This window comes from Myxocyprinus asiaticus, chromosome 44, assembly GCF_019703515.2.
Source record: "Myxocyprinus asiaticus isolate MX2 ecotype Aquarium Trade chromosome 44, UBuf_Myxa_2, whole genome shotgun sequence".
In the NCBI taxonomy this organism is placed as follows: domain Eukaryota; kingdom Metazoa; phylum Chordata; class Actinopteri; order Cypriniformes; family Catostomidae; genus Myxocyprinus; species Myxocyprinus asiaticus.
This window is the reverse complement of record NC_059387.1, coordinates 8,896,839-8,920,047: the sequence shown is the minus strand read 5'-3', so window position 1 is coordinate 8,920,047 and position 23,209 is coordinate 8,896,839. Positions and strand designations below refer to the sequence as shown.

Genomic DNA, 23,209 nt, shown 5'->3' with positions numbered 1-23,209 from the left:
AGTTTAAGAGTAGTTTCTTGTTGGTTTGCCACAGACGTGCAGTATGTTGTTTGCAGAAGTTCTGAACAGTTGAACGGTCAGCCTTGGAAACTTGATTTTCATTTGTTTGCTTCCCTTCCAGCAAATCGGTCCCCATTCAAACATTTGGCCAGAGCAAATTTAAGTCTTGAACTATTTCAAGATTCTGGTGCTGTGTAAAGCTTCTCATTGGATTATGATTTCATGGCAAAAACCAATCAGAACATACTAGTTCTTGAATTTAACATTTAAATGTTCAATTACCAATAAGAACCTTGCACACAAGCAAGACAAATATGCAACGGCCAAATATCTTGATAGTGACCAGGGTCAGATGTTTTGGCTGGGAGGAATTAGGATAGTAAATCTAACACTGATTTTAGTGAATTATGATTTACAGTTCACATTTAACACAAATGAGTCTTGGTTTTTTTTTCTAACAAACTGATGGTAAAATCTTTCTTTAACGCTGTTTGCGATTTAAGCTATCACAGTTTATAACATAAAAAGTTGATCCCCCTGCTGAGTAGTTCTGTAATGTGGTATCCCTATAAAACCCCTCCCCTTCAAAACTGTAGACTCGACAGCAGAGAAAACACAAAAAGCTCTTTACCCTGAAGTGAACATTAGATGGTTTTTCTTGTGTCGTCTAGTGTTGAAAATGCTCTCTTTTGGCTGAAAATAATTTAAATGGATAATCTCTTAAAGTTTTAAAATTAGTTTAAAATTTAAGATTGCAGATTTCTAATTTGAGGGTTATTTTGTCAGTTAAATTAGCCCATTTTGTCAGTTAATGTTGTCATTATGGTGGCAACTGTTATTCTACAAACTTGGTTTAGGTTTTTTTTTTTCTCAAATCACTAAAAGACGTTTCACTAAATCACTAACTGTTTCATTAACTCCTAGCTATTTTAAGCTACATCCAACAAACTCGGCACAGACCTTCAGACTGTTCTGATACAGTGTGCTTTGTCTTTTCAAACTGATCAGACTTACGGTTTTCGCATAGCGGATGATCAAAAATCAGAAAAATCCCATAGACTAACATTGATGGAATGTTCAAGTGGACCAACAGAATGCTTGAATAAACAAACCCACAAAAGGCCTTTAATCAGCTTCAAGTTGCGCTCTCTCTCTCTCTCTCTCTCTCTCTCTCTCTGTGTCTAACTGACAATTTATCTGACTGTCTATGTGACAGTCTGTGACTATCTATCTAGCTAGCTAGGTGTTTGTCTTACTGTAATGTCTGTATATCCATCAAATTTTAAATGTTTATAACTAGTTTAAACTGCCAGACAAGGCTTTGTCGAGCTAACATTAAAGGTATTCTAAAAAACTTCACTTATCTAGTTTTAACTCATTATTTAACTAAATAAAACCTGTTCTCATGAAACTTACATTAGTGTGGCAACATTTTTGCAAATCAAAATTACATGCTTCATTACCCTTTATGCTGCAGTTTTCCAGTGAAATGTCCAGCGGGGCACACCAAAAGCGAGTGAAATTATATTGTAATCCGACAAGGTTTTTAAGGTGAATATTAGATATAAGAATGTTTTAATATTAGAAGGTTGTAAAGAGTAAAATGCACCTCCTTAACCTAAAACTTTAACCTAAACCTAATCAATAGTGTCCTAAAAGCAAATGAGAAGTAAACAAAACAGACATCCTTACCCTAAACCGATAGTGCCTAGAAGCAACTGAGAGGTGAATAAAAGGACATCCTTACTCTAAACCAACACCTAAACCTAACCGATAGTGTCCTAAAAGCAAATGAGAGGTGAACAAAACAGACATCTTTACCCTAAACCAACACCTAAACCTAACCGATAGTGTCCTAAAAGCAAATGAGATGTGAACAAAACAGACATCCTTACCCTTAAACAACTCCTAAACCTAACTGATAGTGTCCTAAAAGCAAATGAGAGGTGAACAAAACAGACATCCTTACCCTTAACCAACTCCTAAACCTAACTGATAGTGTCCTAAAAGCAAATGAGATGTGAAAAAAACAGACATCCTTACCCTTAACCAACTCCTAAACCTAACTGATAGTGTCCTAAAAGCAAATGAGAGGTGAATAAAACAGACATCCTTACCCTTAACCAACTCCTAAACCTAACTGATAGTGTCCTAAAAGCAAATGAGAGGTGAATAAAACAAATATCCTTACCCTTAACCAACTCCAAAACCTAACTGATAATGTCCGAAAAGTGAATGAGAGGTGAACAAAACAGACATCCTTACCCTAAACCAACTCCTAAACCTAATCAAAAGTGTCCTAAAAGCAAATGAGAGGTGAACAATACAGACATCCTTACCCTTAACCAACTCCTAAACCTAACTGATAGTGTCCTAAAAGCAAATGAGAAGTGAACAAAACAGACATCCTTACCCTAAACCAACTCTTAAACCTAACCGATAGTGTCCTAAAAGCAAATGAGAGGTTAACAAAACAGACATCCTTACCCTAAACCAACTCCTAAACCTAACCGATAGTGTCCTAAAAGCAAATGAGAGGTTAACAAAACAGACATCCTTACCCTTAACAAACTCCTACACCTAACCAATAGTGTCCGAAAAGTGAATGAGAGGTGAACAAAACAGACATCCTTACCCTAAACCAACTCCTAAACCTAATCGAAAGTGTCCTAAAAGCAAAAGAGATGTGAAAAAAACAGACATCCTTATCCTTAACCAACACCTAAACTTAACCAATAGTGTCTGAAAAGTGAATGAGAGGTGAACAAAACAGACATCTTAACCCTAAACCAACACCTAAACCTAACCGATAGTGTCTTTAAAGCAAATGAGAAGTGAACAAAACAGACATCCTTACCCTTAACCAACACCTAACCTTAACCGATAGTGTCCTAAAAGCAAAAGAGATGTGAACAAAACAGACATCCTTACCCTTAACCAACTCCTAAACCTAACTGATAGTGTCTTAAAAGCAAATGAGATGTGAACAAAACAGACATCCTTACCCTTAACCAACTCCTAAACCTAACTGATAGTGTCCTAAAAGCAAATGAGAAGTGAATAAAACAGACATCCTTACCCTTAACCAACTCCTAAACCTAACCAATAGTGTCTGAAAAGTGAATGAGAGGTTAACAAAACAGACATCCTTACCCTTAACAAACTCCTACACCTAACCAATAGTGTCCGAAAAGTGAATGAGAGGTGAACAAAACAGACATCCTTACCCTAAACCAACTCCTAAACCTAATCGAAAGTGTCCTAAAAGCAAAAGAGATGTGAATAAAAAAAGACATCCTTATCCTTAACCAACACCTAAACTTAACCAATAGTGTCCGAAAAGTGAATGAGAGGTGAACAAAACAGACATCTTAACCCTAAACCAACACCTAAACCTAACCGATAGTGTCTTTAAAGCAAATGAGAGGTTAACAAAACAGACATCCTTACCCTTAACCAACACCTAACCTTAACCGATAGTGTCCTAAAAGCAAAAGAGATGTGAACAAAACAGACATCCTTACCCTTAACCAATTCCTAAACCTAACTGATAGTGTCCTAAAAGCAAATAAGAGGTGAATAAAACAGACATCTTTACCCTTAACCAACTCCTAAACCTAACTGATAGTGTCCTAAAAGCAAATGAAAGGTGAATAAAACAGACATCCTTACCCTAAACAAACTCCTAAACCTAACCGATAGTGTCCTAAAAGCAAAAGAGATGTGAAAAAAACAGACATCCTTACCCTTAACCAACTCCTAAACCTAACTGATAGTGTCCTAAAAGCAAATGAAAGGTGAATAAAACAGACATCCTTACCCTTAACCAACTCCTAAACCTAACTGATAGTGTCCTAAAAGCAAATGAGAAGTGAACAAAACAGACATCCTTACCCTTAACCAACTCCTAAACCTAACTGATAGTGTCCTAAAAGCAAATGAGTGGTGAATAAAACAGACATCCTTACCCTTAACCAACTCCTAAACCTAACTGATAGTGTCCTAAAAGCAAATGAGAGGTGAATAAAACAGACATCCTTACCCTTAACCAACTCCTAAACCTAACTGATAGTGTCCTAAAAGCAAATGAGAGGTGAATAAAACAGACATCCTTACCCTTAACCAACTCCTAAACCTAACTGATAGTGTCCTAAAAGCAAATGAGATGTGAACAAAACAGACATCCTTACCCTTAACCAACTCCTAAACCTAACTGATAGTGTCCTAAAAGCAAATGAGAAGTGAACAAAACAGACATCCTTACCCTAAACAAACTCCTAAACCTAACCGATAGTGTCCTAAAAGCAAAAGAGATGTGAACAAAACAGACATCCTTACCCTTAACCAATTCCTAAACCTAACTGATAGTGTCCTAAAAGCAAATAAGAGGTGAATAAAACAGACATCTTTACCCTTAACCAACTCCTAAACCTAACCGATAGTGTCCTAAAAGCAAAAGAGATATGAACAAAACAGACATCCTTACCCTTAACCAACTCCTAAACCTAACTGATAGTGTCCTAAAAGCAAATGAGAAGTGAACAAAACAGACATCCTTACCCTTAACCAACTCCTAAACCTAACTGATAGTGTCCTAAAAGCAAATGAGTGGTGAATAAAACAGACATCCTTACCCTTAACCAACTCCTAAACCTAACTGATAGTGTCCTAAAAGCAAATGAGAGGTGAATAAAACAGACATCCTTACCCTTAACCAACTCCTAAACCTAACTGATAGTGTCCTAAAAGCAAATGAGAGGTGAATAAAACAGACATCCTTACCCTTAACCAACTCCTAAACCTAACTGATAGTGTCCTAAAAGCAAATGAGATGTGAACAAAACAGACATCCTTACCCTTAACCAACTCCTAAACCTAACTGATAGTGTCCTAAAAGCAAATGAGAAGTGAACAAAACAGACATCCTTACCCTAAACAAACTCCTAAACCTAACCGATAGTGTCCTAAAAGCAAAAGAGATGTGAACAAAACAGACATCCTTACCCTTAACCAATTCCTAAACCTAACTGATAGTGTCCTAAAAGCAAATAAGAGGTGAATAAAACAGACATCTTTACCCTTAACCAACTCCTAAACCTAACCGATAGTGTCCTAAAAGCAAAAGAGATATGAACAAAACAGACATCCTTACCCTTAACCAACTCCTAAACCTAACTGATAGTGTCCTAAAAGCAAATGAGAAGTGAACAAAACAGACATCCTTACCCTTAACCAACTCCTAAACCTAACTGATAGTGTCCTAAAAGCAAATGAGTGGTGAATAAAACAGACATCCTTACCCTTAACCAACTCCTAAACCTAACTGATAGTGTCCTAAAAGCAAATGAGAGGTGAATAAAACAGACATCCTTACCCTTAACCAACTCCTAAACCTAACTGATAGTGTCCTAAAAGCAAATGAGAGGTGAATAAAACAGACATCCTTACCCTTAACCAACTCCTAAACCTAACTGATAGTGTCCTAAAAGCAAATGAGATGTGAACAAAACAGACATCCTTACCCTTAACCAACTCCTAAACCTAACTGATAGTGTCCTAAAAGCAAATGAGAAGTGAACAAAACAGACATCCTTACCCTAAACAAACTCCTAAACCTAACCGATAGTGTCCTAAAAGCAAAAGAGATGTGAACAAAACAGACATCCTTACCCTTAACCAATTCCTAAACCTAACTGATAGTGTCCTAAAAGCAAATAAGAGGTGAATAAAACAGACATCTTTACCCTTAACCAACTCCTAAACCTAACCGATAGTGTCCTAAAAGCAAAAGAGATATGAACAAAACAGACATCCTTACCCTTAACCAACTCCTAAACCTAACCGATAGTGTCCTAAAAGCAAATGAGATGTGAACAAAACAGACATCCTTACCCTTAACCAACTCCTAAACCTAACTGATAGTGTCCTAAAAGCAAATGAGAAGTGAACAAAACAGACATCCTTACCCTTAACCAACTCCTAAACCTAACTGATAGTGTCCTAAAAGCAAATGAAAGGTGAATAAAACAGACATCCTTACCCTAAACAAACTCCTAAACCTAACCGATAGTGTCCTAAAAGCAAAAGAGATGTGAACAAAACAGACATCCTTACCCTTAACCAACTCCTAAACCTAACTGATAGTGTCCTAAAAGCAAATGAAAGGTGAATAAAACAGACATCCTTACCCTTAACCAACTCCTAAACCTAACTGATAGTGTCCTAAAAGCAAATGAGAAGTGAACAAAACAGACATCCTTACCCTTAACCAACTCCTAAACCTAACTGATAGTGTCCTAAAAGCAAATGAGTGGTGAATAAAACAGACATCCTTACCCTTAACCAACTCCTAAACCTAACTGATAGTGTCCTAAAAGCAAATGAGAGGTGAATAAAACAGACATCCTTACCCTTAACCAACTCCTAAACCTAACTGATAGTGTCCTAAAAGCAAATGAGATGTGAACAAAACAGACATCCTTACCCTTAACCAACTCCTAAACCTAACTGATAGTGTCCTAAAAGCAAATGAGAAGTGAACAAAACAGACATCCTTACCCTAAACAAACTCCTAAACCTAACCGATAGTGTCCTAAAAGCAAAAGAGATGTGAACAAAACAGACATCCTTACCCTTAACCAATTCCTAAACCTAACTGATAGTGTCCTAAAAGCAAATAAGAGGTGAATAAAACAGACATCTTTACCCTTAACCAACTCCTAAACCTAACCGATAGTGTCCTAAAAGCAAAAGAGATATGAACAAAACAGGCATCCTTACCCTTAACCAACTCCTAAACCTAACCGATAGTGTCCTAAAAGCAAATGAGATGTGAACAAAACAGACATCCTTACCCTTAACCAACTCCTAAACCTAACTGATAGTGTCCTAAAAGCAAATGAAAGGTGAATAAAACAGACATCCTTACCCTTAACCAACTCCTAAACCTAACTGATAGTGTCCTAAAAGCAAATGAGAAGTGAACAAAACAGACATCCTTACCCTTAACCAACTCCTAAACCTAACTGATAGTGTCCTAAAAGCAAATGAGTGGTGAATAAAACAGACATCCTTACCCTTAACCAACTCCTAAACCTAACTGATAGTGTCCTAAAAGCAAATGAGAAGTGAACAAAACAGACATCCTTACCCTTAACCAACTCCTAAACCTAACTGATAGTGTCCTAAAAGCAAATGAGTGGTGAATAAAACAGACATCCTTACCCTTAACCAACTCCTAAACCTAACCGATAGTGTCCTAAAAGCAAATTAATAACTACGCGCCTGAATAAGACAAAATAGGCATTGTTTTAAAGACTTTACAATGCATACAGACAATATAAGTCTTACCAAGTGTTAAGTTTTCATAACTTATGAAATATGATTACACATACTGTCAAACATATGGTCAAATCATTGTGCAGATTGGAAAGTTTGCGAGTAGAATACAAAATATAGGTCTATTATTTCACTCACGTATGAAATTAATATCAAGTAAAGGCCTGGAGAAAAAAGCATTTAGAGTTTATAATCTGTAAACAGATATATTTTGCCACGTTTCATTTGTAACTTAATGAAACACAAACAGAATAAAAAAACAGCAGATGCTCCCGATTGAGACAATTTCTCCAAATACAATGTAATGTAATGCATAGATGTTAAAAATAAACGTAGATAAAATGTGACACAACCTCAGATATCCTTGTTATCGTCCCGGGGGGCGGTCTCTGGTTAAAGTGGTCCAATCACAGCTGTTGTGGTGTGTATCGACATGACCCGCAGTTACATTTTTGAAGAGATGCACGTCAGGCTATGGCGTAGGCTACGCCATAACTGCCGTAGCTACGCGTAGCCAACACCATAGTTTCGACGCAAAAGTATAAATCGGCCTTTACCCTAAACCTGTTAATTTATAAAATTGCAAAAATGTAATTATAGTGTTGTTCATTCTATGAGACTTGGTTGAAATAAAATGTTAAGTAGGTTTCTTTTGTCCAATGTGTATTTTTGTCGTACTGTATGTACTTCATTCCACTTTAGTGAATTTTGATGCAACCAATGAAATAAAATGACGTTTAGAAAGTTTTTCCATTGACCAAGTGAAGAATTGAAAATGCAGGTTGTTTTGTCTTAGAGAGACCAGCAGACATTTTCTCAAATTTAGGTTTTGTTTGCAAGCAAATAAAGTGTTAAAATAGCAAATCTGCTCAACTGAAATAGCTGCATATCATGATACAAATATTTTATATCCATTGTTTTGAAGTCTTTTTAAAGGTTCTTTGGCTTTTATCTTTTTAAAAGATGTTTCCAATTCTTTGAAAAGCCATGCATGTTTTTTTATTTATTGTTAAATTGTTTTGTTTTTTTCAAAAGTACTTAATACTTGTTGTTAATTAATTAACTGTAATTGAAAATTGCTTAATTAACAATCATATGACATCTACGCAACATAGAGTTCATACAGCTTACACTGCATTTAAATAGGCCAGATAAGAATGTTTCCTAAATTATACAGAAAATACTACAAGTACATTTGTTAGTATGGCCTTTTTAGTTGAAACAAAATAACTTAAAGAAGTCATAGAATTGAATTTGACTAGCATATTTACAGTGCTGTGAATAAGTATTTGCCTGATTTCTTCTGTTTTTGTTTATATCTCATACTACATTTTAACAAAATAGAGTTTTTAAATGATAATGTTATTTATTGAAACAAAAAAGTTATCCAATATCAACGGGGCATGTGTGAAAAAGTATTTGCTATTAAATACCTAAATCTACGAAACTGCATTCATAATGGAGTTCAGCTGGACTAGACACACCCAGGCCTGATTACTGCCAGCCCTGTTCAACCAAATCAACACCTAAATATAACTTTTTCAGCAGCATGAAAGGGATAGATTGTTCACCCAAAAATGAAAATTCTATCATTATTTACTCACCCTCATGATATCCCAGGTGTGTATGACTTTCTTTCTTCACCAGAACACATTTGAAGAAAAATAGAAAATTATCTCTCAGCTCAGTAGGTCCTTAAAATGCAAGTGAATAGAGATTTCTCTTTTGAAGCTCCAGAAATCACAGACAATCAGCATAAACATCATCCATACGACTCCAGCTGTTAAATTAATGTCTTCAAAAGCAATACGATCACTTTTGGTGCGGAAAAAGATCAACATTTAAGTACTTTTTAACTAAAACCCAACACTTCAGAAGAGGGTGGAGTCCAAGTGGTCTCTTGTGTGATGTATTCGCATTGCCACGGATACCGAGGTAATCGCACGTTCTTCAGTTGATTGAGACATCCAGGATAAGTACACAAACACCATTGTGAATAAAGAAACAGATAATAACAGATCTAAACTAAAATCTAACAAGCTACTGTACAGCATTCCTCCTCCTAATTTGTATACAGCGCTGCTCTTCCGGCTGTGACGCACGTGCGTCAGTTCTTTTTTCAAATGCCAATGCGATTACATCACACGTGCGTACCGTTGCCAATCGGAAGCATGATTTAGAGTTAAAAAAAGTACTTAAATATTTATTTTCGCACCAGAAGCGTTCGTGTCGCTTTAGAAGGCATTAATTTAACAGCTGGTGTGGTATGGATGAAGTTTATGCTGACTGTCTGTGATTTTTGGAGCTTCAAAAGAGAAATCTCCATTCACTTGCATTTTAAGGACCTACTGAGCTAAGAAATGTTTCTATTTTTCTTCAAATGTGTTCTGGTGAAGAAAGTAAGCGAAGAGAGTAAATAATGAGAATTTTCATTTTTGGTTGAACTATTCCTTGAAGTTGGCTAAAATGTCTCACCCAGTAGCACACTATGTCAAGGTCGAAAGGAATTCCAGAAATTATGAGGAAAAAGGAGATTGAAATACATCCGTCTGGAAAGGGTTACAGAGCTATTTCAAAGGCTCTGAGACTCCAAAGAACCACAGTGAGAGCCATTATCTCCAAATGGAGAACACTTGGCACAGTAGTGAACCTTCCAAAATTCCTCCCAAGAGCACAGCGACAACTCATCCAGGAAGTCACAAAAAAGCCAAGGACAACATCCAAGGAACTGCAGGTCTCTCTCGCATCAATAAAGGTCACTGTTCATAACTCTTTCTATCAGAAAGACACTGGCCAAAAATGCCATCCATGGAAGACTGGCGAGGTGAAAACCACTGCTAACCCAGAAGAACATTAAGGCTTGTCTTTTGGGAGAATGTTCTGTGGACTGATGAGTCAAAAGTGTATCTGTTTGGAAGACAGGGGTCCCTTTACATCAGGCGTAAATCAAACACAGAATTCCACAAAAAGAACATCATACCTGTGGTCAAGCATGGTGGAGGTAGTGTGATGGTGTGGGGATGCTTTGCTGCTTCAGGGCCAGGGCGACTTGCAATAATTGAGGGAAACATGAATTCTGCTCTCTACTAGAAAACCTTAAAGGAGAACGTCTGGTCATCAGTCTGTGAGTTGAAGCTCAAGCGCAACTGGATTATGCAGCAAAACAATTGATCCAAAGCATAGGAGTGAGTCCACCTCTGAATGGCTCAAAAGAAGCAAAATTAAAGTTTTGGAGTGGCCTAGTCAAAATCCTGACTTGAACCCGATTGAGATGCTGTGGCAGGACCTTAAACGGGCAGTTCATGCTCGAAAACCCTCCAATGTGGCTGAACTAAAGCAGTGTTTGCTTAAAAAAAAAAAAATAAATAAAATAAAAATGGAATACTATATTTTGTGTTTACTCAGGTTGCCTTTGTTTTATGTTATATCTCGTATGAAGATCTAAAACAATTTAGTATGAAAACAAATTAGAAGAAATCAGGAAAGGGGAAAATACTTTTTCACAGCACTGTAGTTATGCATGAAAACCAATTTTTGGACTTGACTTCTTGAAGTTTCAAAGAGTACATGAGATTTTTATGACCAAATTCTATTGTATTTTATGGCATTACCTTGTGGACATATTTGATTGAACCCTGTGTGAGGAAGGAGCCCAATAAGTTGCTATACTATTGTTTTATCTAATATTGAAGAGCATTTTCACTGCTGAGGTGATAGGCCGTTGTGCTTGCTGTGTTTGCTCTTAACTTCAGTGAAATTGAAAGCTTAGCAGTGCTTACTAGTAACTAGGCTGCATATTGATATGCTTGCATACCTTGCTCAGTCCACTGCTTTATTCAAGTCATGTGCTTACTGTGTCATGTGAACAAATGTTTTCAAATCAATGTAACTCAATACTTCTTTATTCTGGGCATTGCCAATTACAGATACTACTAGGGATGGATTATTCACACTTAAGTTTCAATAGAATTACTTAAAATGTAAAACTTTTACATGCTGCAATTGAAATCATGCATCAAAATATTTATTATGTACATTCGTGGCCAAATCAGACCAATTTGATCATTTACACCATTAAATGATGTTAATAATAATGATAAAAATTTCGCCTCACCAAATGGTCATCTGCATCCCTAGTACTATAGCAATACTACAGCATTTTTTTTATTATTATTTATTTATTTTTTCATATAAGCAACGCAAACTTTTTTTTGGTGTCATCAATGTAGAGTAGTACCATCTTTTTTACAAATTTACTATTATTATTATTATTATTATTATTATTTTATTTTTAATTTTTTTTGCCATATTAAGGAAGTTGTAGATTGAGCTGTAAATTCTAAAACACTTAAAGGATTTTAGTTTAAGTTGTATCTCTGTATCTATAAAGTTGCTTTACTTAATTACATACCAACTATTTGATGAAATGTGAGCTAACTTTTTATTTAATTAATCATCACACCAGTTATTCAGAGGGGAGTTTAAGATCATGGATTGCACCTATTAAAATATCTAGACTAAACATGATACAAATCGTGTGAAAAGATTTCAGTTTGTTATAGACCAATATCGCGATGAGGCCAATTAATCAGATCATTTTGAGATAATGTGTTGTCCGATAACTGTGCCCGCTTATGTGATTAACAAAAGTGTTTCTCCTTGTATCAATTCTAATCAAGGCTTGACAATGGATTATGCACATTGTCTGTTTTCAACTTATTTTAAGTTAATATTTTGTAAATTAAAGTTAAAAGGTCAGTTCAACCAAAAAGGAAAATCCTCTCATGATTTACTTACAGTACCTTTAAGCTATCCCAGATGTGTCTGACTTTCCTTCCTCAACAGAAACTGAAGTGAAGATGTTTATAAGCAGATTTCAGCTCAGTTTGTTCATACAGTGCATGTAAATGGGTGCCATCAGGTTGCTGGCTGTTTGACGGTCCAAAAGTCATAATTAGGCAGCATAAAACTAATCCACATGATCCAGTCGATCAATTAATGTTATCTGAAGCAAATCGATATGTTTGTGTAAAAAATAAATCAGTGATAAGTAAAAATGTATTAACTTTTAAAAATCTCTTACTGCTAGCAGTTGACGCATCAGTGACTTAAACGCAAAGTTGGAAGCGCACGCTTTGTACACAGCAGAGGAACGAACGTCACACGAGAGTTAGTTAATTTCAAACAGCAATACGGCGCTGGCTAGAAACATTGATTTAAAGTTAAAAATGTTTTAATTATCTTTTTAATGTCCACAGTTAATGTGATAACCTGCATCAAAAGTCATTGCAAAAACGACTTTTGGAAAGTGAGGAAAAAGTATGTATAGCCTTATTTTTACAGATGATGCTGTTTAATATTTTGTATTTAATGCAGTGACATTCATGAATTTTTTGAAGGAACAGTTCAACCCAAAAATAAAAATTCTGTCATTTACTCTGTTGTCAAAAAGCGGATGTTAGACAGAATGTTAGGGACTGAAAGCGTCGGTCACCGTTCACACAGGCCACGTACACACAAATCTGTTGACACCTCATCCACACTTGAACGACAGTTTCATCAACCAAAAATGAAGACTACCTCACATTTTTCTCATTTCATTGTTTATCTGTCATTGCGTTTAACTTGCATCAATTTAGTTACTTTATAACAATTTAGTTAACTGTCTAAACATGATTTAGTTGAAACTTTAAAGGTGTTTAATTGCTGCTCTTTGGTTTACTTTGTTTTATCTTATGTTATGTTTCCATGTCTGTATGGTTTCATTTAAATGTTGCCATTTCAGAAGTATTGACTACGCTTTCATTGTTCTCGAGTATGTATGACTGAATGCATTGTGTTCATACACTCCTGCAGTATAACCACATGAGGTGTAGAGATGTTACAGTCATGTATGGTTTGGGTTTCCCCCATGCTTCCTCGCTGCTTCCTCGCGCTCAGTACTGTAGTAAGATCTCTGTGCGTGCATGCACACGTGTCAGGTCATACTGTATGCTGACTCTCCTGTCCACCCTTTAGATTGTGTCCAGTTTCAAGGCCACCACGTCGCGTGCTGTGTGTCAGCTGGTGAAGGAGTATGTGGGACACAGGGACGGGATATGGGACCTCGCCGTGACCCGGGTTCAACCACTGGTTCTGGGGACGGCCTCAGCTGGTACTGATCCATAATCCATCATCTCTTACTCACTCACAGCTCAGACTTATTCAGTTTACATGTATGCATTTTTTACATTTATGCATTTGGCAGACACTTTTATCCAAAGCGACCTACAGTGCATTTAGTGTGTACTGTAAATTTGATCAGTTTGCCTGCTCTATCATTTTGAGTCACTTTGAACCAGAAACTCATTTTGAATTTTGTGCACAAGGAAGGCCTCAGCTTTCTAATGATATAATTAACTATGTAGTCGTGATATAATCATTTAAATGTTGGCTGGTATGATTATTTAAATGCTTTCCTTTTTACTTTAGTGCACAAACTCATAATATGTTTCTGGGACAAAGTGACTCAAATTGGTGGAGCAGGTCACATATGCAGTACATGCACAAATAGGAACATATGGTTGAATTCCAATTTGCATACAATTCATACTAGTGGGCCAAAGCTCTGTCCTAAGCATGGTCCAAATCTAACACTTACCAAGCACCAAATGCACACAAAAAATTGCAATATAAGAATGATTGTTTACCTCACTGATTTAAAGGAATATTCAACCGTTTGTGCCATAATTTTCACAAAAATAAAAAGCAAAAATCTGGGTTACAGTGAGGCACTACAACGGAAGTTAAGGGGCTAATCCGTTAACATTAAAGGGATAGTTCACCCAAAAATGAAAATTCTCTCATCATTTACTCACCCTCATGATATCCCAGGTGTGCATGACTTTCTTTCTTCAGCAGAACATATTTGAAGAAAAATAGAAAAATATCTCAGCTCAGCAGGTCCTTAAAATGCAAGTGGATGGTGATCAGACTTTTGAAGCTCCAATAATCAAAGACAGTCATGATAAACATCATCCATAAGACTCCAGTGGTTAAATGTATGTCTTCTAAAGTGACACGATCACTTTTGGTGTGAAAAGTGTAATATTTAAGTACTTTTTATCTATAAACCATCACTTCCTCTCAGGAGCTGTATACGCATTCACGAGAGCATTGAGTTCATGTTAGAGGTCTTCACGGGTCCACTTGGATCCGGAAACATGACCCATGCGGGTTCGGGTCCAAAACTTTCACGAGTACCTCGGACACGGGTCGGGACTGATATTAGTAGCCTCGAGTCTGGACCCGAATGGACCCGAGAAGATACAAATTATTTTAAAATATGCCAATTTGCCATTATTCGTTTTGGGTGTTTAACAATATTTAAGTATTTAAAACAAATACATATCAAAGAATTCTATATCTCACTTTTTCTCTGTTCTCTTTCAATCCATGCTTCTATGTGTAAATTACCATACCCTCAAGGATACTGGTGCATGCAGGCTGTGCAGACGTCGCTGCTTTTTAAATTCGGGTCCAGTTGGGTTCGTTAAAAATTGACGTCGGGTCAGACTCTAGGCTAATTTTAACTGGTCTGTCTCTGGTTGTGTTTTTCTTTTTTTAATTTGTTTATTTATGCACTTCAGGTAAGAAGTGATTTGGGTCGATTCGGATCACGTACAGATCTTAGAACATGAGAAAACCTCTAGTTAACGTGGTCTCTTGTGTGAAGAGATTACATTCGTAACATACCAACTTAATCTCACATTTTTCTCGCAGTTGAGACATCCAGGATAAGCACACAAATGCACCATTGTGAGTAAAGAAACAGATAAATACAGATCTAAACCAAAACCAACGAAGCTTCTGTAAAACGTTCCTCCTCCTCACTTGTAAACAGCGCTGCTCTTCCGGCTGTTACTCACGTGCCTCGGTTCTCACGTGTCTCATATGCCAATGCAGTTACATCACACGTGCGTACTGCTGCTGACCGGAAGCATTGGTTTATAGTTAAAAACACTAATGTTTCCCATTGCTGGCATACTTGCTTACTACAGCTTTTTAAGGACTGAATGTACTGTTAGTGCATAGAAGTTGTATGCAGATTGGAATTCAGACGATCAAACTGTAGTGCAAATTTGCGTAGCTTAATCTTGCATTTACAGCTTGTATTTCATTTAATCTTTTATATTGGATAATTATAGGTCAGGTTATTGCTCCTGGTCTTGTGGTTATTATTGCATTTTTTGAACATGGATAAAAACTTATATCTGTCTATGTTGTGTTCTGCAGATCACTGTTCCATGCTGTGGAGTATTGAGACAGGGAGGTGCCTGTTAAAATATGCTGGTCATGCTGGATCTGGTATGAAGCTAATTGCAGTATGCTTGTGTGTGTGAGGATTTTGTATTGGCAACATGGAAAAGTGTTCAATAACTATACTTGATATTGTAGATTAGTTTGGCATTAATTAACACTGTTATATGTCTAATGGCTGTTTGTTTGCTACTCTTGCAGTCAACTCCATTAAGTTCCACCCTACAGAGCAGATGGCACTTACAGGTAAATATGTCAACATATTTGATGGTTTGATGCTAAACAATGCCTGCGCTTCTGTAGTATGCCCAGTCTGCAGTGGCTGTAGTATAATATACAGTAGTTCAAGCTATGAAGCCAAACACCTCTTTGGGCCTCTGGGTGATGCACAGTGATATAAACCGATCTGCCACAACATTAAAACCACCTGCCTAATATTGTGTAGATCCCCCTCGTGCCGCCAAAACAGCGCCAACCCGCATCTCAGGATAGCACAGTTGTACAGAGCGGTTATCTGAGTTACCATAGACTTTGTCAGTTCGAACCAGTCTGGCCATTCTCTGTTGACCTCTCTCATCAACAAGGAGTTTCCATCCACAGAACTGGAGTTCAGCAGATCAGCAGTTACAGAAATATTCAAAGTAGCCCATCTGGCACCAACAATCATGCCACGGTCCAAATCACTAAGATCACATTTTTTCCCCATTCTGATGGTTGATGTGAACATTAACTGAAGCTCCTGACCCATATCTGGATGATTTTATGCACTGCACTGCTGCCACACAATTGGCTGATTAGATAATCGCATGGATGATTGTTCAACATGCCAGACGGGCTGGTTTGAGTACTACTGTAACTGCTGATCTCCTGGGATTTTCACACACAACAGTCTCTAGAATTTACTCCGAATGGTACCAAAAACCGAAACACATCAAGTGAGGGGCAGTTCTGTGGACGGAAATGCCTTGTTGATGAGAGAGATCAACAGAGAATGGCCAGACTGGTTTGAACTGACAAAGTCTACGGTAACTCAGATAACCGCTCTGTACAGTTGTGGTGAGAAGAATACCATCTCAGAATGCTATTCTGAGATGCGGGTTGGCGCTGTTTTGGCGACACGATGGGGACCTACACAATATTAGGCAGGTGGTTTTAATGTTGTTGCTGATCGGTGTACAGTACACAGTAGGTAGTAAGTAAATAAGAATATTGAGCAGGAAATAATGTAGTGGCTTGATTTTATGCATTAAATATAGATTGCGACAAGTAAGCCAAGGATACAGTACATTTTGATGAAAGATTACCAAAATAGTATTGCACAATGGCGCCATCCACTGGTCATAATCTTGTATTACTTATTAAAGAGAGTGACTAATGTACTTGAGCGCTTGCTCATGAATCAGTCACTTCTCTTACTCTAATGCTGTGAATTATGCTTTATATATCCCATGACTGAAGTCACATGGCCTTTGCTCCATTACTGTGTAATATTTTTTTTTTTCCAACAGACTGTAGTATACAATAGTTTTCTTTATCTCTCCTCCTACCTGTCAGATGATTTTAATATGATTTGATAAATGACTGTTCTTTGTGTTGTGTTTGTTTTGTGTGTGTGTTTATGTGTGTGCATTTCCTGACAGCTTCCGGGGACCAGACGGCACACATCTGGCGTTATATGGTACAGCTGCCGCTTCCCCAACCCCCGGCAGACATTAGCGTGAGTGTTAAAATACACACATCTTAATATTCCTGCTGCATTTTTATCTAATGATGCTTCTCCCGTCTGCACCAGAACACCTATAGATTTAATAGACCATGCATTAATTAATCTTAAGTCAACATGAAATCAGAATTGAGCCCATTTACGTAATACATTATTATGCATGATTCATCAAGAATGTTTTTTTATATTTTATATGAATGTCTTCATATTCTTTCACGCAGACTGTTGGCTAATGTTAACCAAAAACCAAAAGTACAGGATTCTTACATACTTAGTTTTAAATTGTCATTTTTCAGGCCTGGAAAATGAATGGAAATGTATTTTGACACCTTAGCCATGTTGTATGAATGTCTTTGCCTTATACGTAATAATGATCAAACCAAGTAGTTTTTAATTTTAAAGATAGCACAAGCACACTTTTTACAGTGATTAAAAAAAAAAAAAAGGCGTTTGTTAGAAAACAATAGATATATTTTTTAAATTGTAAGAAATGTTCCATATTTGAAGTGTTTTTGGTGGATGCTTTTTGTGCTTAATATCTGTATAAAATACGTTTTTACATTTTTTATCTTTTTTCTTAAGAATAACTGGTAAATTAATTTGCAAAAAGATATGGAAACCCTTCAGAAAGCTACATGGGCATTGTTTTTGGCTACTGTTGTAGGTTATGTAGCCTTTCTAAAATCTTGCCTGTAGTTCAAGTGGTAACATTAATTCAATTAAGGTTGTGGCGGCAGTAAAATAAAGCAATAAGCCATAACCTAAAATGGTGACACAGTGTTCAAGGAAAGGCCCTGGCACACTCACGGCAAAGTTCTTTTTCGTCCTTCGCTGTGAGCCAAAAAGAAGTTTGAAACAGCTAAGCAACGACATACTGTTTGTGAACATCCACACACTGGCCACACCGCTGGAGAGACGTTTATAGGAGCATTTAAATATGAGGACACACAAGACTACATGTAAAACATCAACTAATATGACATTTAAATGTGTTATCAACGACTTCATTTCTTATTCTATGAGTATAATTCACATGAGATCAGTAAAAGAAGCTGTTTTGACTACTCTGTGATGATTTAAAGTAATATGTATGCGGTAGAAAATGTGTAATTTGTAATGTTTACCTTTTGCATTCATGGCGATAATGCGCTAGCATGCTATACGGTGCCATATTATGTGCTGATTACACTGTTATTGTAATTTATGATGACACTGATAATACTGCAAAGATGGGCGTATAAATAAGTGTTAATGGGTGGAATACAGCCAAAATGATGATAGGCATATCTCACTTTGGGCAGACGTGTGAATGGCTTTCGGCTGCAGACGGAACATGAGTACAGTAAATGGGCACTTAAGAGTATTTGAGTAGATTTGATTCCTTTTGTAGACTATTTAAACAAAACAACAAAGAAATCGCATGACGTGGTCTTAGAAAATGTCTCTGCGCAAACGATCAAACAGACGTAGGTGAATGTGCACCAACTCGTTATTAACTACACGCCACTGTGTTCATGTTGACGGATCTTAACTGACTGAACAGGAATTAGCTGTCGGTCTCAAAGTAGGTGGAGCTCCAGGTCACACCTACAGATGAAGTGGACCAATGGCAGTAAGAAGGTGTTTGGCAGCTGGTAAGAAGTTTTCCTGAAAGTTTGCCCTGGTGAGCTATTACGATCCACCGAAAAGAACTTGAAAACACCTTCGTTTTGGACAGATTTTGTTTGAAATTTTGTCACACCCGTTCGGGGCCTTAAGGTTACAAGACAATAGTAACATAAGATGCAAGCGATCAATAAACAGCTCCTGTAATAATCTTATAATCTGGAAAAAACGTGACGCATCCAATCACAATCTGTTTCATAATGGGTTGCGACTGCTGTTTCATGTTGACTTTCATTCTGAAGTTCATTCTCTTAAGAATTAATTTGTCTTTTTTGCTTTTGTCTTTCTCACTTTGCAATTCCTTCATGTACTTTAAGTTTTTTGTAAGTATTTTTGTAGAATTTGTCAGAATTTACATTCATTTATTCTTTTCTTTGTAAGTGGTCTTTAATTTGGCTGTGAGTTGGCACTCATCTCCCCCTCTCTGAAACAGGCCTCGCTGGACGATGACGGAGACTTCTCTGACAAAGACGAGGCTGACGGGGAGGCAGATGGGCCCAGTGAATGCCCCACCATCCGTGTCGCCACAACAACCTTGAAGAGCCACCAGGGGGTAGTGATTGCAGCTGATTGGCTGGTGGGTGGAAAGCAGGTGGTCACTGCATCCTGGGATAGAGCTGCCAACCTATATGATGTAGAGACCTCTGAGTTGGTGCACACACTCACAGGTAAACTTATGAGTATGGTCATAGGAATAGTTCACTCAAATATTCTGTCATCATTTACTTACCCTTATTTAGTTCCACACCTATACGACTGTCTTCAATGTAACACAAAAGGAGAAATGTTGAGGAATGTCCTGGCTACGTTTTTCAATATAATGAAAGTGAATGGGAATTGTAGCTGAGTTCCAAAAAAAACAGACGTGTTCCAGGTTTGAGTTCAGTGATCCCGAACACCATTGGTCTTTGCGTATGTCGTAATCGATCACAATATGGTACATTTGAGTGTGCTCAAGCGTTTCATTGAAAAAGGACTGAACGTAAGGCTTCAGAAAACGTTTTGTCATTTGTCACTTTGAAGCTCGACAGTGTCACTCTTCACTTTCATTATATGGAAATGCAGCTTGGACATTCTGCTAGATCTCCTTTTGTGTTCCACAGATGCAAGTAAATCCTAAGGGTTTGGAACAACATGAACGTGAGCAAATGTCCATTCCATTATGTTTTGTGGCTTTACCGGTGTCCTCTACTGGTGTTTTAGGGTCACATGCCATCATTTTATAATGTGTGTGGGTGTGTTTGCAGGGCATGACCAGGAGCTGACCCACTGCTGTACTCATCCCACCCAGCGTCTGGTCGTGACCTCATCCAGGGACACCACCTTCCGCCTGTGGGACTTCAGAGATCCCTCCATCCACTCAGTCAACGTCTTCCAGGGCCACACTGAGTGAGTCACATCATCTCCTGTCTCCCACAATGCACCTCTAGTGAGCATTGAACGCTCTGCTGGTTTTTAATGGAGTAGCTCAATAAAAAATAAAAAAATCTGTATTTAATCGGCTCAGACTTGAATGACTTTCTTTTTTTCTGTGGAACACAAAAGAATGAAAGTGAGGGCGAAAGCTGTCAAGCTTCAAAAAAATGACAAAACAGCATAATAAAAGGATCAAAAAAGTGGTAGGCAATATATTCCAAGTCTTCTGAAGCCATACGATAACTTTGTGTAATGAAAAGACTGAAATTTAAGTCAGTATTCACTGATAATCTTCCCTTCTACTTTAGCCCTCAAAACTCATTTGCACTTCTGCATATTCAGATTCAGTTACATTGACTAGCTTTATGATACTTGGTGCTTTTTGTCATTTTTTGTACTGGGCAGCCTCAGTCCCCATTCACTTTCATTGTATTGAAAAGAAAAAAATGTATAGGTGTTTGAAACAAGGTTGAGCTATTCCTTTAAAAAATGGCAACCGAAAAATGTCAGCCATTCAGCTGTTGTCAGAGTGCCAGTTTCACACGTTGATATGTAGTTCACAGTTTATATCATACAGATGAATTGAACTGTTTTAATGAAATGTCCCCTTAAATGTCTCTGTTGTTGTTCCTGCACTGACCACTAGAGAGCAGTGCTGCATTAACAAAAACAAATTCAAGCTCAAGTATACACTTACTTTTTACCTCCACTTTTATTTCATTCACATCAATTTCATCCGAACAAAGTGTTCAAACATTCCCTCTGCCAGCTTACCTGGGTGACGTTTAGTTTCAGCATTCCATCTGTTTTATTTCCACATTTCCAGTGTAAAACCTCTCTCGCTCTGTGTTTGGTGGCATGCTAAATCAGCTGTTTGGTGGTTAGTGCTAGTTAAGACAGGAGTGAGGAGGTGCTGCAGTCTTTGATTACTGGGGATTACACGCCGCTCATTATGTTCAAGCCCAATATGTATAATTCTGTCAGATCCCAGCGTAATGCTCTCAAATAGACAATCAGCGTAATGAGATTAGCCGCGTGCTTCTAAACGCTTCCCACTGTCAGCCGCTCCGTGCAAAGTCAATTACTGTCCTTCACATTCATTGACACTGATGGGTCGCTCTCTGATATCTCTTCGCGCTGATAGCTTGTTTGGATCTCGCGTATTTCTAACAAAGAGTACTGTAGGTAAAGTCTCTGCATCACATAATGCATTCCGTTCACCCAAAAATGAAAATTCTGACTGAAAATTACTTTATTTCCTTTGTGGAACACAAAAGGAGAAAGTTTGAAGAATGTCCTGGTCTGTTTTTCCAATGCAATGGAAGTGGATAGTGACTCCACTTTAGATTTAGAGTTTTTTTTATTTATTTTATTTTATGTCCGAATCTATTAAGTTATTTAAAAATAAATAAAAAATGTCATTTCTTGAGTACACCTCTATTTTTTTGTTTTTTGTTGAGCTTAAAGTCAAAAATGTTTAAGTGGTTTAACCGTCCGGAGATAAATAAGTCTAATTAAGTCTAATAAATTTGTCCCATTAAAAGCTGAAACTCTTGAGAAAAGAAATGTTGTCATTAGTATTTTTGAATGATCTTTTATTATTGTTTTTTTTTTTTTTTTTTTTTTAGTGCTGTCGATTAAAATTGACGCGATTAATCACATTTTTCAAGTTAATTGCGATTAATCACAGATTTTAAAATTGCTGAAATTTGGTTGTATATATACTTATTTTCCTGTCAAAATGCATTTTTTTCCTTCATTGGAAAGAAAAGAAAAGAATATGTAACAATAATGCTTTATAAACATTATCCAAACAAAGCCTACCACAGTTTAAAGATAGAAATGCACTTCAGGTAACATTAAATGTATCTCAAAGTCTAAGTGGGAGGTTGACTAATTCAAGGAACTATGAATGAATGAATGACTCACTCATCCCCCACAATATTAATCTGCTGGCATACAGTGGCTATCCACTTTGCAATAGCAGTTGTAAAGCCGTATTCACGATTCACGTCAGGGCATCAACACCATCCTCAAGCGCCGCTTTGAGCTCCACACAAAGCCATTGCATTTTTTTTTTTCGAAAATTCAAAAAAATAAAAAATCACAAATGTCTGAAACCAACATGGACACAAAGATTAAATCTACGAACATGACTCATACATACTCGTGCTCTCCCTACTCCACCTTCTTGTATGCCCTTACCACAACCCCTCGTCCTCGTTTTGTTATTTGATTTCACCTGCTCATGTGCTTCCTTCCTATATATTGTGCTTCCTTTTGTCACGCTTTTACCAGTTTGTTTTGTAGCTTTGTTAGTCTGTCGGTTCATGTATCCTGTTGGTTCTACCTTCAGTTGGTCCTGTATTTGTTTCTTGTTTTCCACTCGTTTTGATATTCCTCCTTTGTGAGTTTTTGGTTTCTGTTTTGGTTTATTTTCTAATAAAGTCTTTTTATCGTCTTCCTGCATTTGGTTCCTCACTCCTCTCAATGTTTTGTGACAGTTTACTGAAAAATACTAATGTATACATATTAATAGGAATAGTTCACCCCCTGACTTTCTTCTGCTGAACACAAATGTAAGATTTTTAGAAGAATATTTCAGCTCTGTAGGTCCATACAATGCAAGTGAATGGTGACCAGAACTCAGAAGGTCCAAAAAGGGACATAAAAGTAATCTATAAGACTCAAGTGGTTTAATCCTTGTCTTCAGAAGCAATATGATACACCTAGGTGAGAAACCTAGGAGAGTTTCCTTTTTACTATAAA

The 23,209-nt window shown here is 37.1% G+C and overlaps 1 protein-coding gene across 6 annotated transcripts in view; it reads left to right on the top strand.

The window, feature by feature from the left end:
* LOC127434273 (WD repeat-containing protein 37) overlaps window positions 1-23,209 on the top strand; it is a 67,184-nt gene that overhangs the window by 18,730 nt on the left and 25,245 nt on the right. For all 6 annotated transcript variants that reach the window (XM_051686888.1, XM_051686892.1, XM_051686890.1 and 3 more), the window contains 6 exons: window positions 13,357-13,492; window positions 15,613-15,684; window positions 15,838-15,882; window positions 17,277-17,353; window positions 19,458-19,692; window positions 20,272-20,413. In XM_051686888.1, the coding sequence (XP_051542848.1) occupies window positions 13,357-13,492; window positions 15,613-15,684; window positions 15,838-15,882; window positions 17,277-17,353; window positions 19,458-19,692; window positions 20,272-20,413 (707 nt within the window). The remainder of the gene's footprint in view (window positions 1-13,356; window positions 13,493-15,612; window positions 15,685-15,837; window positions 15,883-17,276; window positions 17,354-19,457; window positions 19,693-20,271; window positions 20,414-23,209) is intronic.